The sequence below is a fragment of the Hemitrygon akajei genome, chromosome 1 (assembly GCF_048418815.1).
Source record: "Hemitrygon akajei chromosome 1, sHemAka1.3, whole genome shotgun sequence".
NCBI classification, from domain to species: domain Eukaryota; kingdom Metazoa; phylum Chordata; class Chondrichthyes; order Myliobatiformes; family Dasyatidae; genus Hemitrygon; species Hemitrygon akajei.
In genome coordinates this window covers 171,207,407-171,224,033 of record NC_133124.1, presented here as the reverse complement: position 1 = coordinate 171,224,033, position 16,627 = coordinate 171,207,407, and the positions used below count along the sequence as shown (strand labels likewise).

Below are 16,627 nucleotides of genomic sequence, written 5' to 3'. Positions count from 1 at the left end.
CACTGTGTCAAACCCCCCCGAGTGTGTGATAGGAGAGTGTGGAGGGGCTTCACTGTGTCCAACCCCCCCGAGTGTGTGATAGGAGAGTGTGGAGGGGCTTCACTGTGTCCAACCACCCCGAGTGTGTGATAGGAGAGTGTGGAGGGGCTTCACTGTGTCGAAACCCCGGAGTGAGTGACAGGAGAGTGTGGAGGGGTCTTCACTGTGTCCAACCCCCCCGAGTGTGTGATAGGAGAGTGTGGAGGGGCTTCACTGTGTCCAACCCCCCCGTGTGTGTGATAGGAGAGTGTGGAGGGGCTTCACTGTGTCCAACCCCCCTGAGTGTGTGACAGGAGAGTGTGGAGAGGCTTCACTGTGTCCAACCGCCCGAGTGTGTGATAGGAGAGTGTGGAGGGGCTTCACTGTGTCGAACCCCCCGAGTGTGTGATAGGAGAGTGTGGAGGGGCTTCAGTGTGTCCGACCCCCCCGAGTGTGTGATATGAGGTTGTGGAGGGGCTTCAATGTGTCGAAACCCCCCGAGTGTGTGATAGGAGAGTGTGGAGGGGCTTCACTGTGTCGAACCCCCCGAGTGTGTGATAGGAGAGTGTGGAGGGGCTTCACTGTGTCCGACCCCCCCGAGTGTGTGATAGGAGGGTGTGGAGGAGCTTCACTGTATCCAACCCCCCGAGTGTGTGATAGGAGAGTGTGGAGGGGCTTCACTGTATCCAACCCCCCTGAGTGTGTGATAGGAGAGTGTGGAGGGGCTTCACTGTGTCGAACCCCCCGAGTGTGTGATAGGAGAGTGTGGAGGGGTCTTCACTGTGTCCAACCCCCCCGAGTGTGTGATAGGAGAGTGTGGAGGAGCTTCACTGTGTCCAACCCCCCCGAGTGTGTGATAGGAGAGTGTGGAGGGGCTTCACAGTGTCGAACCCCCCGAGTGTGTGATAGGAGAGTGTGGAGGGGCTTCACTGTGTCCAACCCCCCCGAGTGTGTGATAGGAGAGTGTGGAGGGGCTTCACTGTGTCCAACCCCCCTGAGTGTGTGATAGGAGAGTGTGGAGGGGCTTCACTGTGTCCAACCCCCCTGAGTGTGTGACAGGAGAGTGTGGAGGGGCTTCACTGTGACGAACCCCCCGAGTGTGTGATAGGAGAGTGTGGAGGGGCTTCACTGTGTCCGACCCCCCCGAGTGTGTGATAGGAGGGTGTGAATGGGCTTCACTGTGTCCAACCCCCCGAGTGTGTGATAGGAGAGTGTGGAGGGGCTTCACTGTGTCGAACCACCCGAGTGTGTGATAGGAGAGTGTGGAGGGGGGTTCACTGTGTCCAACCCCCCCGAGTGTGTGATAGGAGAGTGTGGCGGGGCTTCACTGTGTCCAACCCCCCCGAGTGTGTGATAGGAGAGTGTGGAGGGGCTTCACTGTGTCCAAACCCCCCCGAGTGTGTGATAGGAGAGTGTGGAGGGGCTTCACTGTGTCCATCCCCCCGAGACTGTGATACGAGAGTGTGGAGGGGCTTCACTGTGTCCAATCCCCCCGAGTGTGTGATAGGAGAGTGTGGAGGGGCTTCACTGTGTCCAACCACACCGAGTGTGTGATAGGAGAGTGTGGAGGGGCTTCACTGTGTCCCAACCCCCCGAGTGTGTGATAGGAGAGTGTGGAGGGGGTTCACTGTGGTCCAACCCCCCGAGTGTGTTATAGGAGAGTGTGGAGGGGCTTCACTGTGTCAAACCCCCCGAGTGTGTGATAGGAGAGTGTGGAGGGGCTTCACTGTGTCCAACCCCCCGAGTGTGTTATAGGAGAGTGTGGAGGGGCTTCACTGTGTCAAACCCCCCGAGTGTGTGATAGGAGAGTGTGGAGGGGGCTTCACTGTGTCCAACCCCCCCGAGTGTGTGATAGGAGAGTGTGGAGGGGCTTCACTGTGTCCAACCCCCCCGAGTGTGTGATAGGGGAGTGTTGGAGGGGCTTCACTGTGTCGAACCCCCCAAGTGTCTGATAGGAGAGTGTGGAGGGGCTTCACTGTGTCCAACCCCCCGAGTGTGTGATAGGAGAGTGTGGAGGGGCTTCACTGTGTCCAGCCCCCCCGAGTGTGTGATAGGAGGGTGTAGAGGGGCTTCACTGTGTCAAACCCCCCCGAGTGTGTGATAGGAGAGTGTGGAGGGGCTTCACTGTGTCGAAACCCCGGAGTGAGTGACAGGAGAGTGTGGAGGGTCTTGAGTCTGTGTATGACCCCAGGAGTGTATGATGGCATGGTATGGAGGGAAGCTTCACTTTGTGTCTGACCCCATGAAGGTGTGTGGTGGGATGGTGTGGAGGGAGCTTCACTCTTGTCTTTCCCCAGGAGTGTGTGTTTGAACAGTACAAAGTTTCTGTCTGTGTCTGATCCTGGTGCGTGTTTGAAGGGTATGGAGGGAGTCTCTCTCTCTCTCTCTGTCTCATCCTGGGTGTGTGTTTGAATGGTGTGGGGGTGTCTCTCTCTCTGTCTGATCCTGGTTGTGTGTTTGAACGGTGTGTGGGTGACTCTCTCTCTGTCTCATCCTGGGTGTGTGTTTGAATGGTGTGGAGGGAGTTTCTCTCTCTGTCTGTTCCTGGGTATGCTTTTGAACGGGTGTGGGGGGGGAGTCTCTCTCTCTCAGTCTGATCCTGGGTGTGTGTTTGAACGGTGTGGAGGGAGTCTCTCTCTGTGTCTGATCCTGGGTGTGTGTTTGAACGGTGTGGACGGAGTCTCTCTCTCTGTCTGATCCTGGGTGTGTGTGTTTGAACGGTGTGGAGGGAGTCTCTCTCTCTCTGTCTGATCCTGGGTGTGTGTTTGAACGGTGTGGAGGGAGTCTCTCTCTCTCTGTCTGATCCTGGGAGTGTGTTTGAACGGAGTGGGGTGAGTCTCTCTCTCTCTGTCAGATCCTGGGTGTGGTGTTTGAACGGTGTGGGGGGAGTCTCTCTCTGTCTGATCCTGGGGTGTGTGTTTGAACGGTGGTGGGGGGAGTCTCTCTCTGTCTGATCCTGGGTGTGTGTTTGAACGGTGTGGGGGGAGTCTCTCTCTCTCTCTCTGTCTGATCCTGGGAGTGTGTTTGAACTGTGTGGAGGGAGTCTATCTCTCTGTCTGATCCAGGGTGTGTGTGTTTGAACGGTGTGGAGGGAGTCTCTCTCTGTGTCTGATCCTGGGTGTGTGTTTGAACTGTGTGGGGGGAGTCTCTCTCTGTCTGATCCTGGGTGTGTGTTTGAACGGTGTGGGGGGAGTCTCTCTCTCGCTGTCTTATCCTGGGTGTGTGTTTTGAACGGTGTGGGGGGAGTCTCGCTCTCTCTCTGTGTCTGATCCTGGGTGTGTGTTTGAACGGTGTGGGGGAGTCTCCCTCTCTCTCTGTCTGATCCTGGGAGTGTGTTTGAACTGTGTGGACGGAGTCTCTCTCTCTCTGTCTGATCCTGGGCGTGTGTTTGAACGGTGTAGGGGGAGTCTCTCTCTGTGTCTGATCCTGGGAGTGTGTTTGAACGGTGTGGAGGGAGTCTCTCTCTCTGTCTGATCCTGGGTGTGTGTTGTGAACGGTGTGGGGGGAGTCCTCTCTCTGTGTCTGATCCTGGGTGTGTGTTTGAACGGTGTGGGGGGGGAGTCTCTCTCTGTGTGTCTGATCCTGGTGTGTGTTTGAACGGTGTGGACGGAGTCTCTATCTCTGTCTGATCCTGGGTGTGTGTTTGAAAGGTGTGGAGGGAGTCTCTCTCTCTGTGTCTGATCCTGGTTGTGTGTTTGAACGGTGTGGAGGGAGTCTCTCTCTGTGTCTTATCCTGGGAGTGTGTTTGAACGGTGTGGAGGGAGTCTCTCTCTCGCTGTCTGATCCTGGGTGTGTGTTTGAACGGTGTGGAGGGAGTCTCTCTCTCGCTGTCTGATCCTGGGTGTGTGTTTGAACGGTGTGGAGGGAGTCTCTCTCTCTGTCTGATCCTGGGTGTGTGTGTTTGAACGGTTGTGGGGGGAGTCTCTCTCTCTGTCTGATCCTGGGTGTGTGTTTGAACGGTGTGGGGGAAGTCTCTCTCTCCGTGTCTGATCCTGGGTGTGTGTTTGAACGATGTAGGGGGGAGTCTCTCTCTCTCTCTCTGTCTGATCCTGGGTGTGTGTTTGAACGATGTAGGGGGAGTCTCTCTCTCTCTCTCTCTCTGTCTGATCCTGGGAGTGTGTTTGAACGATGTAGGGGGAGTCATTCTCTCTCTCTGTGTCTGATCCTGGGAGTATGTTTGAACGGTGTGGAGGGAGTCTCTCCCTCTCTGTCTGATCCTGGGTGTGTGTTTGAACGATGTAGGGGGAGTCTCTCTCTCTCTCTCTGTCTGATTTTGGGAGTGTGTTTGAACGGTGTGGAGGGAGTCTCTCTCTCTGTCTGATCCTGGGTGTGTGTTTGAACGGTGTGGGGGGGAGTCACTCTCTGTCTGATCCTGGGTGTGTGTTTGAACGGTGTGGGGGAGTCTCCCTCTCTCTGTGTCTGATCCTGGGAGTGTGTTTGAACGGTATGGGGGGAGTCTCTCTCTGTCTGATCCTGGGTGTGTGTTTGAACGGTATGGGGGGAGTCTCTCTCTCTCCTGTCTGTCTGATCCTGTGTGTGTGTTGAACGGTGTGGGGGAAGTCTCTCTCTCTGTGTCTGATCCTGGGTGGTGTGTTTGAACGATGTAGGGGGAGTCTCTCTCTCTCTCTGTGTCTGATCCTGGGAGTGTGTTTTGAACGATGTCGATGTAGGGGGAGTCGCTCTCTCTCTCTTTGTCTGATCCTGGGTGTGTGTTTGAACAGTGTGGGGGGAGTCTCTCTCTGTGTCTGATCCTGGGTGTGTGTTTGAACGGTGTGGGGGAGTCTCTCCCTCTCTGTCTGATCCTGGGTGTGTGTTTGAACGGTGTGGGGGGTGTCTCTCTCTCTCTGTCTGATCCTGGGAGTGTGTTTGAACGGTGTGGGGGGAGTGTCCCTCTCTCTGTGTCTGATCCTGGGAGTGTGTTTGAACTGTGTGGGGGGAGTCTCTCTCTCTCTGTCTGATCCTGGGTGTGTGTTTGAACGATGTGGGGGGAGTCTCTCTCTGTGTCTGATCCTGGGTGTGTGTTTGAACGGTGTGGGGGGAGTCTCTCTCTGTGTGTCTGATCCTGGGCGTGTGTTTGAACGGTGTGGACGGAGTCTCTCTCTCGCTGTCTGATCCTGGGTGTGTGTTTGAACAGTGTGGAGGGAGTCTCTCTCTCTCTGTCTGATCCTGGGTGTGTGTTTGAACGGTGTGGGGGGAGTCTCTCTCTCGCTGTCTGATCCTGGGTGTGTGTTTGAACGGTGTGGAGGGAGTCTCTCTCTCTGTCTGAACCTGGGTGTGTGTTTGAACGGTGTGGGGGGAGTCTCTCTCTCTGTCTGCTCCTGGGTGTGTGTTTGAACGGTGTGGAGGGAGTCTCTCTCTGTGTCTGATCCTGGGTGTGTGTTTGAACGGTGTGGAGGGAGTCTCTCTCTCTCTCTGTCTGATCCTGGGTGTGTGTTTGAACGGTGTGGGGGGAGTCTCTCTCTCTGTCTGCTCCTGGGTGTGTGTTTGAATGGTGTGGAGGGAGTCTCTCTCTGTGTCTGATCCTGGGTGTGTGTTTGAACGGTGTGGAGGGAGTCTCTCTCTCTCTCTCTGTCTGATCCTGGGTGTGTGTTTGAACAGTATGGAGGGAGTCTCTCTCTCTGTCTGATCCTGGGTGTGTGTTTGAACGGTGAGGAGGGAGTCTCTCTCTCTCTCTCTGTCTGATCCTGGGTGTGCGTTTGAACGGTGTGGGGGGAGTCTCTCTCTCTCTGTCTGATCCTGGGTGTGTGTTTGAACGGTGTGGGGGAAGTCTCTCTCTCCGTGTCTGATCCTGGGTGTGTGTTTGAACGATGTAGGGGGAGTCTCTCTCTCTCTCTGTGTCTGATCCTGGGAGTGTGTTTGAACGATGTAGGGGGAATCACTCTCTCTCTCTGTCTGATCCTGGGAGTGTGTTTGAACGTTGTGGAGGGAGTCTCTCCCTCTCTGTCTGATCCTGGGTGTGTGTTTGAACGATGTAGGGGAGTCTCTCTCTCTCTCTCTGTCTGATCCTGGGTGTGTGTTTGAACGATGTAGGGGGAGTCTCTCTCTCTCTCTGTGTCTGATTTTGGGAGTGTGTTTGAACGGTTGTGGAGGGAGTCTCTCCCTCTCTGTCTGATCCTGGGTGTGTGTTTGAACGGTGTGGAGGGAGTCTCTCTCTCTGTCTGATCCTGTGTGTGTGTTTGAACGGTGTGGGGGGAGTCTCTCTCTCTGTCTGATCCTGGGTGTGTGTTTGAACGGTGTGGGGGGAGTCTCTCTCTCTGTCTGATCCTGGGTGTGTGTTTGAACGGTATGGGTGGAGTCTCTCTCTGTCTGATCCTGGGTGTGTGTTTGAACGGTATGGGGGGAGTCTCTCTCTCTGTCTCTGTCTGATCCTGTGCTGTGTGTTTGAACGGTGTGGGGGAAGTCTCTCTCTCTGTGTCTGATCCTGGGTGTGTGTTTGAACGATGTAGGGGGAGTCTCTCTCTCTCTCTCTCTCTGTGTCTGATCCTGGGAGTGTGTTTGAACGATGTAGGGGGAGTCGCTCTCTCTGTCTGATCCTGGGTGTGTGTTTGAACGGTGTGGGGGGAGTCTCTCTCTGTGTCTGATCCTGGGTGTGTGTTTGAACGGTGTGGGGGAAGTCTCTCTCTCCGTGTCTGATCCTGGGTGTGTGTTTTGAACGATGTAGGGGGAGTCTCTCTCTCTCTCTCTGTCTGATCCTGGGTGTGTGTTTGAACGATGTAGGGGGAGTCTCTCTCTCTCTCTGTGTCTGATCCTGGGAGTGTGTTTGAACGATGTAGGGGGAGTCATTCTCTCTCTCTGTGTCTGATCCTGGGAGTATGTTTGAACGGTGTGGAGGGAGTCTCTCCCTCTCTGTCTGATCCTGGGTGTGTGTTTGAACGATGTAGGGGGAGTCTCTCTCTCTCTCTCTGTCTGATTTTGGGAGTGTGTTTGAACGGTGTGGAGGGAGTCTCTCTCTCTGTCTGATCCTGGGTGTGTGTTTGAACGGTGTGGGGGGAGTCTCTCCTGTCTGATCCTGGGCGTGTGTTTGAACGGTGTGGGGGAGTCTCCCTCTCTCTGTGTCTGATCCTGGGAGTGTGTTTGAACGGTATGGGGTGAGTCTCTCTCTGTCTGATCCTGGGTGTGGTGTTTGAACGGTATGGGGGGAGTCTCTCTCTCTGTGTCTGTCTGATCCTGTGTGTGTGTTTGAACGGTGTGGGGGAAGTCTCTCTCTCTGTGTCTGATCCTGGTGTGTGTTTGAACGATGTAGGGGGAGTCTCTCTCTCTCTCTGTGTCTGATCCTGGGAGTGTGTTTTGAACGATGTAGGGGGAGTCGCTCTCTCTCTCTTTGTCTGATCCTGGGTGTGTGTTTGAACAGTGTGGGGGGAGTCTCTCTCTGTGTCTGATCCTGGGTGTGTGTTTGAACGGTGTGGGGGAGTCTCTCCCTCTCTGTCTGATCCTGGGTGTGTGTTTGAACGGTGTGGGGGTGTCTCTCTCTCTCTGTCTGATCCTGGGAGTGTGTTTGAACGGTGTGGGGGGAGTCTCTCTCTGTGTGTCTAATCCTGGGTGTGTGTTTGAACGGTGTGGGGGGTGTCTCTCTCTCTCTGTCTGATCCTGGGAGTGTGTTTGAAAGGTGTGGAGGAGTCTCTCTCTCTGTGTCTGATCCTGGGTGTGTGTTTGAACGGTGTGGAGGGAGTCTCTCTCTCTGTCTGAACCTGGGTGTGTGTTTGAACGGTGTGGGGGGAGTCTCTCTCTCTGTCTGCTCCTGGGTGTGTGTTTGAACGGTGTGGAGGGAGTCTCTCTCTGTGTCTGATCCTGGGTGTGTGTTTGAACGGTTGTGGAGGGAGTCTCTCTCTCTCTCTGTCTGATCCTGGGTGTGTGTTTGAACGGTGTGGGGGGGAGTCTCTCTCTCTGTCTGCTCCTGGGTGTGTGTTTGAATGGTGTGGAGGGAGTCTCTCTCTGTGTCTGATCCTGGGTGTGTGTTTGAACGGTGTGGAGGGAGTCTCTCTCTCTCTCTCTGTCTGATCCTGGGTGTGTGTTTGAACGGTATGGAGGGAGTCTCTCTCTCTGTCTGATCCTGGGTGTGTGTTTGAACGGTGAGGAGGGAGTCTCTCTCTCTCTCTCTGTCTGATCCTGGGTGTGCGTTTGAACGGTGTGGGGGGAGTCTCTCTCTCTCTGTCTGATCCTGGGTGTGTGTTTGAACGGTGTGGGGGAAGTCTCTCTCTCCGTGTCTGATCCTGGGTGTGTGTTTGAACGATGTAGGGGGAGTCTCTCTCTCTCTCTGTGTCTGATCCTGGGAGTGTGTTTGAACGATGTAGGGGGAATCACTCTCTCTCTCTGTGTCTGATCCTGGGAGTGTGTTTGAACGTTGTGGAGGGAGTCTCTCCCTCTCTGTCTGATCCTGGGTGTGTGTTTGAACGATGTAGGGGGAGTCTCTCTCTCTCTCTCTGTCTGATCCTGGGTGTGTGTTTGTACGATGTAGGGGGAGTCTCTCTCTCTCTCTGTGTCTGATTTTGGGAGTGTGTTTGAACGGTTGTGGAGGGAGTCTCTCCCTCTCTGTCTGATCCTGGGTGTGTGTTTGAACGGTGTGGAGGGAGTCTCTCTCTCTGTCTGATCCTGTGTGTGTGTTTGAACGGTGTGGGGGGAGTCTCTCTCTCTGTCTGATCCTGGGTGTGTGTTTGAACGGTATGGGTGGAGTCTCTCTCTGTCTGATCCTGGGTGTGTGTTTGAACGGTATGGGGGGAGTCTCTCTCTCTGTCTCTGTCTGATCCTGTGTGTGTGTTTGAACGGTGTGGGGGAAGTCTCTCTCTCTGTGTCTGATCCTGGGTGTGTGTTTGAACGATGTTGGGGGAGTCTCTCTCTCTCTCTCTCTCTGTGTCTGATCCTGGGAGTGTGTTTGAACGATGTAGGGGGAGTCGCTCTCTCTCTCTTTGTCTGATCCTGGGTGTGTGTTTGAACAGTGTGGGGGGAGTCTCTCTCTGTGTCTGATCCTGGGTGTGTGTTTGAACGGTGTGGGGGAGTCTCTCCCTCTCTGTCTGATCCTGGGTGTGTGTTTGAACGGTGTGGGGGGTGTCTCTCTCTCTCTGTCTGATCCTGGGTGTGTGTTTGAACTGTGTGGACGGAATCTCTCTCTCTGTCTGATCCTGGGTGTGTGTTTGAACTGTGTGGAGGGAGTCTCTGTGTCTGAGCTGGCTCCAGGCCAGGCTGTTTGGGTTGCTGTGTTTGAAGGATCTGGTCTGGCTGGTTGAACTCCAGAGGGGAATTCCCCAATTCCCTGGAAGCTTGCCGGTGGAATCTGCTTGCAGGAAGTGCGGCTGCAGTCTGGTGCTGTCGGTCGGTGACTGTCCCTCACCCTGAGACACCCACCATCTAAGGCACTGGCCGGTGTGAAGCTGCTCTGGATTTGTCAGGAGGCCAGTGTGCACGGTCCTGGAGGCATGCAGAGGGGAGCGAGCAGAAGGAGGGAGCATTTTGGCAACAGGAGGAGTGGCCGAGTGGGGAGCGAGAGTGGTGAAGGGGGGAGAGAGGAGAGGGAAAGGGGTGAAAGAGAGGGAACAAAGGCGGAGAGGGGGCAGGAAGAGGGGAGGGAGTGGGAGTGGGGGAATGAGAGGGGGGAGATGGGATAGGGAGAGGCAGAGGAGGGGGAGTGGGGAGAGGGGAGAAGGGTAGCGGAGGGGAGGAAGAGAAGGGAGAGGGGAAGGTTAGAGGGGAAGGGACAGGGGAGGAGAAGAGTGGGAAAAGGGGAGGGGGAGAGGAGAAGGGTAGAGGGCAGGAGAGGGGGAGGGGTAGAGAGAGGTTGAGGTGTAGAAGGAGGGGGGGAAGGAGAGAGCAGAAGGGGAGAGGGGAAGGGGGGAGAGAGAGGGGGGAGGGGTAGATGGAGGGGGAGGGGGAAGGGACAGGGGAGGGGGAAGGGACAGCGGAGGGGGGAAGGTTAGAGCAGAAGGGGAGAGGGGAAGGGGGAGAGAGGGGGGAGAGGGGGAGGGGTAGAGAGAGGGTGAGGTGTAGAAGGAAGGGGGAAGGGACGGGAGGGGGGAAAGAAAGAGCAGAAGGGGAGAGGGGAAGGGGGAGAGAGGGGGAGGGGAGAGGGGGAGGGGTAGAAGGAGGGGGAGGGGGAAGGGACAGGGGAGGGTGAAGGGACAGCGGAGGGGGAAGGTTAGAGCAGAAGGGGAGAGGGGGAAGGGGAGAGTGGGAAAGGGGAGAGAGGGGGGAGAGGGGGAGGGGTAGAGAGAGGGTGAGGTGTAGAAGGGAGGGGGGAAGGAGAGAGCAGAAGGGGAGAGGGGAAGGGGGAAGGGGGAGTGAGGGGGAGGGGAGAGGGGGAGGGGTAGAAGGAGGGGAGGGGGAAGGGACAGCAGAGGGGGGAAGGTTAGAGCAGAAGGGGAGAGGGGAAGGGGAGAGTGGGAAAGGGGAGAGAGGGATAGTGGTAGAAGGAGGGGGAGGGGGAAGGGACAGGGGAGGGGAGAGGGGAGGGAGACTTGTGCCACGGTTGGTTGGAATTGAAGCTCAACTGTGTTGTTGCCTTGGCTGTTTGGACAATGCACTCCCATAACTGTCCACTCATTGTGTGGTGGGATTTCTCACTCTGCCTCGTTCTCTCGGCTGGGAGAGGGGTTCCAAAACACCGGCTGTTTGCAAATCGCTTTGTGCAGTTTGTGAATCACTTTGTATTTATTCTCTGCGGTTTCACGAGTTGACAGTGAACTGTGGGTCTGAGAGTGTTCGAGGGAAAGCAGATCTGACATTGATGTGCTTGTATACACTGCTCTTCTGGGAAATTAGGCAATGACATGTTAGCAGTCACTGCGACTTACAGTCACACACTGAGGGCTCGTTGCAAAACAACAGCTCAATCAACTTCTCTGTCAGCTTGAGTAACACACGCACACTCGAGGCACTCAGCAGGTCAGGCAGAACCAATGGAGGGCAAGAAAGTTTCTGACCGAGACCATTCATACCCCTCCATAGACACTCCCTGACCTGCTGCATTCCTTCAGCATCTCACTCTGCAGCAGTCACTCTGTATTTCCAGCACCTGCAGAAATCTATTCTGTTCTCTGTTATACTGTCACCGGCCCCAAATCCACACCTGTCTCCGTAAACCCCTCCGGCCCATACACCCCCTCCCCATCACTGTAAACCCCTCTGATCCCATACACCCCTCCCCATCTCCATAAACCCCTCCGGCCCCTACACCCCTCCCCCATCTCCATAAACCCCTCCGGCCCCTACACCCCTCCCCATCACTGTAAACCCCTCTGATCCCATACACCCCTCCCCATCTCCATAAACCCCTCCGGCCCCTACACCTCTCCCCATCTCCATAAACCCCTCCGGCCCCTACACCCCTCCCCATCACTGTAAACCCCTCCGGCCAATACATCCCTCCCCATCTCCGTAAACCCCTCTGACCCCATACACCGCTCCCCATCTCCATAAACCCCTCCGGCCCATACACCCCTCCCCATCTCCGTAAACCCCTCTGGCCCCATACACCCCTCCCCATCTCTGTAAACCCCTCTGACCCCATACACCCCTCCCCATCTCCGTAAACCCCTCTGGCCCCTACACCCCTCCCCATCTCCGTAAACCCCTCTGGCCCCATACACCCCTCCCCATCTCCGTAAACCCCTCCGGCCCCTACACCCCTCCCCATCACTGTAAACCCCTCTGGCCCATACACCCCTCCCCCATCTCTGTAAACCCCTCTGGCCCCTACACCCCTCCCCATCTCCATAAACCCCTCTGGCCCCTACACCCCTCCCCATCTCCGTAAACCCCCTCCGGCCCGTACACCCCTCCCCATCTCTGTAAACCCCTCCGGCCCGTACACCCCTCCCCATCTCCGTAAACCCCTCTGGCCCCTACACCCCTCCCCATCTCCGTAAACCCCTCCGGCCCATACACCCCTCCCCATCTCCGTAAACCCCTCTGACCCCATACACCCCTCCCCATCTCCATAAACCCCTCCGGCCCCTACAACCCCTCCCCATCTCCGTAAACCCCTCCGGCCCATACACCCCTCCCCATCTCCGTAAACCCCTCTGACCCCATACACCCCTCCCCATCTCCGTAAACCCCTCCAGCCCATACACCCCTCCCCATCTCTGTAAACCCCTCTGGCCCTTGCACCCCTCCAAATCTCTGTAAACCTCTCCGGCCCCTGCACCCCTCCCCATCTCTGTAAACCTCTCCGGCCCCTACACCCCTCCCCATCTCTGTAAACCTCTCCAGCCCCTACACCTCTCCCCATCTCTGTAAACCCCTCCGGCCCTTACACCCCACCACATCGCTGTAAACCCCTCCAGCCCCTACACCCCTCCCCATCTCTGTAAACCCCTCCGACCCCATTCACCCCTCCCCATCTCCGTAAACCCCTCCGGCCCGTACACCCCTCCCCATCTCTGTAAACCCCTCCGGCCCGTACACCCCTCCCCATCTCTGTAAACCCCTCTGGCCCCTACAAATCTCCCCATCTCCGTAAACCCCTCGCGCCCATACACCCCTCCCCATCTCCGTAAACCCCTCTGACCCCATACACCCCTCCCCATCACTGTAAACCCCTCCGGCCCATACACCCCTCCCCATCTCCGTAAACCCCTCTGACCCCATACACCCCTCCCCATCTCCGTAAACCCCTCCAGCCCATACACCCCTCCCCCATCTCTGTAAACCCCTCCGGCCCTTGCACCCCTCCAAATCTCTGTAAACCTCTCCGGCCCCCTGCACCCCTCCCCATCTCTGTAAACCTCTCCGGCCCTTACACCCCTCCCCCATCTCTGTAAACCTCTCCAGCCCCTACACCCCTCCCCATCTCTGTAAACCCCCTCCGGCCCTTACACCCCACCACATCGCTGTAAACCCCTCCAGCCCCTACACCCCTCCCCATCTCTGTAAACCCCTCCGGCCCATACACCCCTCCCCATCTCTGTAAACCCCCTCCGGCCCGTACACCCCCTCCCCCATCTCTGTAAACCCCTCCGGCCCGTACACCCCCTCCCCATCTCTGTAAACCCGTCCGGCCCATACACCCCTCCCCATCTCCGTAAACCCCTCTGACCCCATACACCCTCCCCATCTCCGTAAACCCCTCCGGCCCATACACCCCTCCCCATCTCCGTAAACCCCTCCAGCCCATACACCCCCACCCCATCTCTGTAAACCCCTCCGGCCCCTACACCCCTCCCCATCTCTGTAAACCCCCTCCGGCCCGTACACCCCTCCCCATCTCTGTAAACCCCTCTGGCCCCTACACCCCTCCCCATCTCCGTAAACCCCTCCGGCCCATACACCCCTCCCCATCTCTGTAAACCCCGTCCGGTCCATACACCCCTCCCCATCTCCGTAAACCCCTCTGACCCCATACACCCTCCCCATCTCCGTAAACCCCCTCTGACCCCATACACCCCTCCCCATCTCCGTAAACCCCTCCAGCCCATACACCCCTCCCCATCTCCGTAAACCCCTCTGACCCCATACACCCTCCCCATCTCCGTAAACCCCCTCCAGCCCATACACCCCTCCCCCATCTCCGTAAACCCCTCTGGCCCATACACCCCACCCCATCTCTGTAAACCCCTCCGGCCCCATACACCCCTCCCCATCTCTGTAAACCCCTCTGGCTCCTACACCCCTCCCCCCATCTCTGTAAACCCCTGTGGCTCCTACACCCTTCCCTGATTCTGAAACCGCACTCTAGCCCCTACATCCCTCCCCTTCTCTGTAACCCCCTCCAGCCCCTACAAAACTCATGGGTCTGTGACATCCCCCATTCAGACCCCTATACACCTGTCTCCTGCTTTATCCCCACCCTCTTACCCCTCCAGTTAGCTTCCCTCCACCTGTCTCCTACCTGCCGGAGGTTGTTGTAGATGTCCAAGCTCTTCTTGCCAACGAGGAGGAGGTGGACGAGCCTCTGCACCATGTGAACGTCCCCCTGGGCCACCGCAATGTGGAGGGGCCTGTGGATGGGGGAGAGCAGAGTGGGAGTCACCCAACTGTGTACCCATGCCCACTCTCTGCTGCTCCCCCTGTCATTCCTCACCTCACCCCCCCCATCACTGCCCTCCCCATCACTATCAACCCTCACAACTTCTTCCCCCCCACTCACTGCCCCTCCCCATCGACCCTCCATACTTCTTCATCACCCTCAGCCCCCCTCTACTGGAGAAGCATCTTCTGATTAGGGACATAAGCATGTCTTCTGTGAGGTACAGGTCACTCCCCATGGGCCTCGTTGGGAATGTGTCGAAGCACTTTGATGAAAGTAGAGCAGTGGATTTCAGTAAAGTACCCCAGGGTAGGCTTATTCAGAAAGTCAGGAGCATGGGATTGAGGGAAGTTTGGCTGTATGGATTCAGAATTGGCTTGCCCACAGAAGGCAGCGGATGGTTGTAGATGGAGAACGTTCCAGATGGAGTTTAGGGAAGCCTTCTAATATCCCTGCTCTTCGTGATGTTTATAAATGATTCATATATGAAAGTGGAAGGGTGAGTAGGTAAATTTGCAAATGGCATGAACGTTGTTGGTGTTGTGGATAGTGTGGAGGGTTGCCGTAGGTTGCAATGGGATATCGACAGGATCGATGTCCCAGTCCTCCCTCTCATGTGCCCTCATCCAACTCCTCCTTACACCCTGCCATATTCACTCCTACTGATCCTTTCCTGTACCCCATGCCCCTAATCCTCCCTACTCTCCCCCACCCACTCCTCCATAATATCCCTCAATAACCATCCTGGACACAAGGGACACAGAGACGCATTGGGATGAGGTCCTTCAGTGAAACGTCACCACTTCGTGGGAGTCAGCCTCCCCTCCAAAGACTCTGTCTATGCTCCCCCCGACTTGGTAAAGCTGCTAACGTCAAAAAAAAGGCAACACAAACCTCGGACATTCTCTCCAATTGGACAGCAGGTACAAAAGCACATACCACTAGGCCCAAGAACAGCTATCTCATTATTATCAACCACTCGAACAGGTCTCACGATGGACTCCTGGCCTCGCTATGCTCTCGCACTTTACTGTTCACCTGCACTACCCCTTCCTCTGCAGCTGCTACACTCTATTCTGCATTGTTACTGTTTTCCCTCAATGCACTGTGTAATGATCTGCTCTGTACGGGCAGTAAACAAAACAAGCATTTCACTATATCTCGGTAAAATAGACCAATTCCAATAACAGTTGGGTTGGCAGAAGTACGTGCTGCTAGAGACGTTCAAGTCTAGCAGGATGTTACCGGGAAGGACTGAGTTATTGACAGAAGATGGTTAGATAGGGTGAATATACAGAATCACTTTCCCCAGGGCTGGAGAATTGTCAACTGCAAGGCAGAGGTTTAACGTGAGAGGAGAGATTTACTGAGATCTTCACCCAGGCGATGGGTACTATACAGGACGAGCTGCCAGAAGAAGCGATTGTGGCAGGTGCATGAGCACGTAAGACTATAAGACATGGGAGCAGAATGACTCATCGAGTCTCCTCTGCCATTCAAACATGGCTGATTTATTTTCCTTCTCAACCTCAACCTTTCCTGACCTTAAACACACTGCCTAATCAAGAATCAATCAGCCTCCGCTGTAAACACACCCAGTGACTTAGCCTCCGCAGCCGTCTGTGGGAATGAATTCAAAAGATACACCACCGTCTAGCTAAAGAAAATCCTATTAATCACTGTTCAAAAGGGATGTCCTTCCAGCTGGTCCCAGACTCTCACACTAATGGAAACATAATTAAAAGACACGAGAACAGGTACAGAGATGGGAAGGATTTGGATTGTTATGAACAAATCAAAAGGAAGTTGGGACTATTTTCATTGGGAATGTGAGTCAGCACAGATGAGGTTGGGTCAAAGAGGCTGTTCATCTGCTGTTTAACCCTGTGACCACCCCCCCCCCCCCCCCACAGTATGCTGCAACTGAACTGCCAGTCTGACCATGGTTAGCCCCCTCTCCCTCCACACTCCTGGGGGCAGGCACAGACTGAAACCCTCCACACCGTTGCATCACACACTTCCAGGGTCAGACACAGAGTGAAGCTCTCTCTGGACCATCCCATCACGCACTCCTGGGACTGAGGGATTCCAGGAACACTGCTTGGGCTGAGCAATATTCGGGAAGTGGTGATGTGTCATCAGGAGGCTGTGCCCTGATCTGTGCTGTGTGTGAACTATGGAATCCCCTTCAACTGCTTGAGCTCTCTCTCTGCTCAAACTGCTCCCTAATATACACTGGTCCCTGTACCGGTCACTCCCGTTCCCATCTAACAGCGTGCTGACACGGGTCTGCTCACATGCTGGGGTGAGTGGTGGGAATAGGAACCCCCCCCCCCACCCCCAAGTGTGTATGTGCGACGAGTGAGGCAGGCAGGTTAGAAGGCAGTTCTGATGGGAGACCACATGCGGCCTGAGCTTGGCCAATCTCTGCCCAACGTCCAGCAACAAGAGCGTTAGTGAGCTGAGCCCACGCTGAAGGTTGGACGTAGAGGCTCCTGGTGGAAAGTCATTTCTGGATTGGATGTCTGTGATTGGTGTCTTCCTCAGAGATCGGCTTGGGCCCAGAGTAATCTGTCTTTGGTATAATGCACAGCACAAGGAGAATTTAATGAGCCTGCAGCCAACACGAATACAGGTGGTGTTATAGATGGC

General features: G+C 55.8%; 1 protein-coding gene across 3 annotated transcripts in view; it reads right to left on the bottom strand.

Annotated features, from left to right (window-relative positions):
* The window catches only part of bcl3 (BCL3 transcription coactivator), a 96,197-nt gene that overhangs the window by 66,180 nt on the left and 13,390 nt on the right, over positions 1 to 16,627 (bottom strand). For all 3 annotated transcript variants that reach the window (XR_012100036.1, XM_073054699.1, XM_073054707.1), the window contains exon 3: positions 13,838 to 13,946. Coding sequence is in view for 2 of the 3 variants with exons in the window: in XM_073054699.1 (XP_072910800.1) it covers positions 13,838 to 13,946 (109 nt within the window). In the remaining variant the exon portion in view is untranslated. The remainder of the gene's footprint in view (positions 1 to 13,837; positions 13,947 to 16,627) is intronic.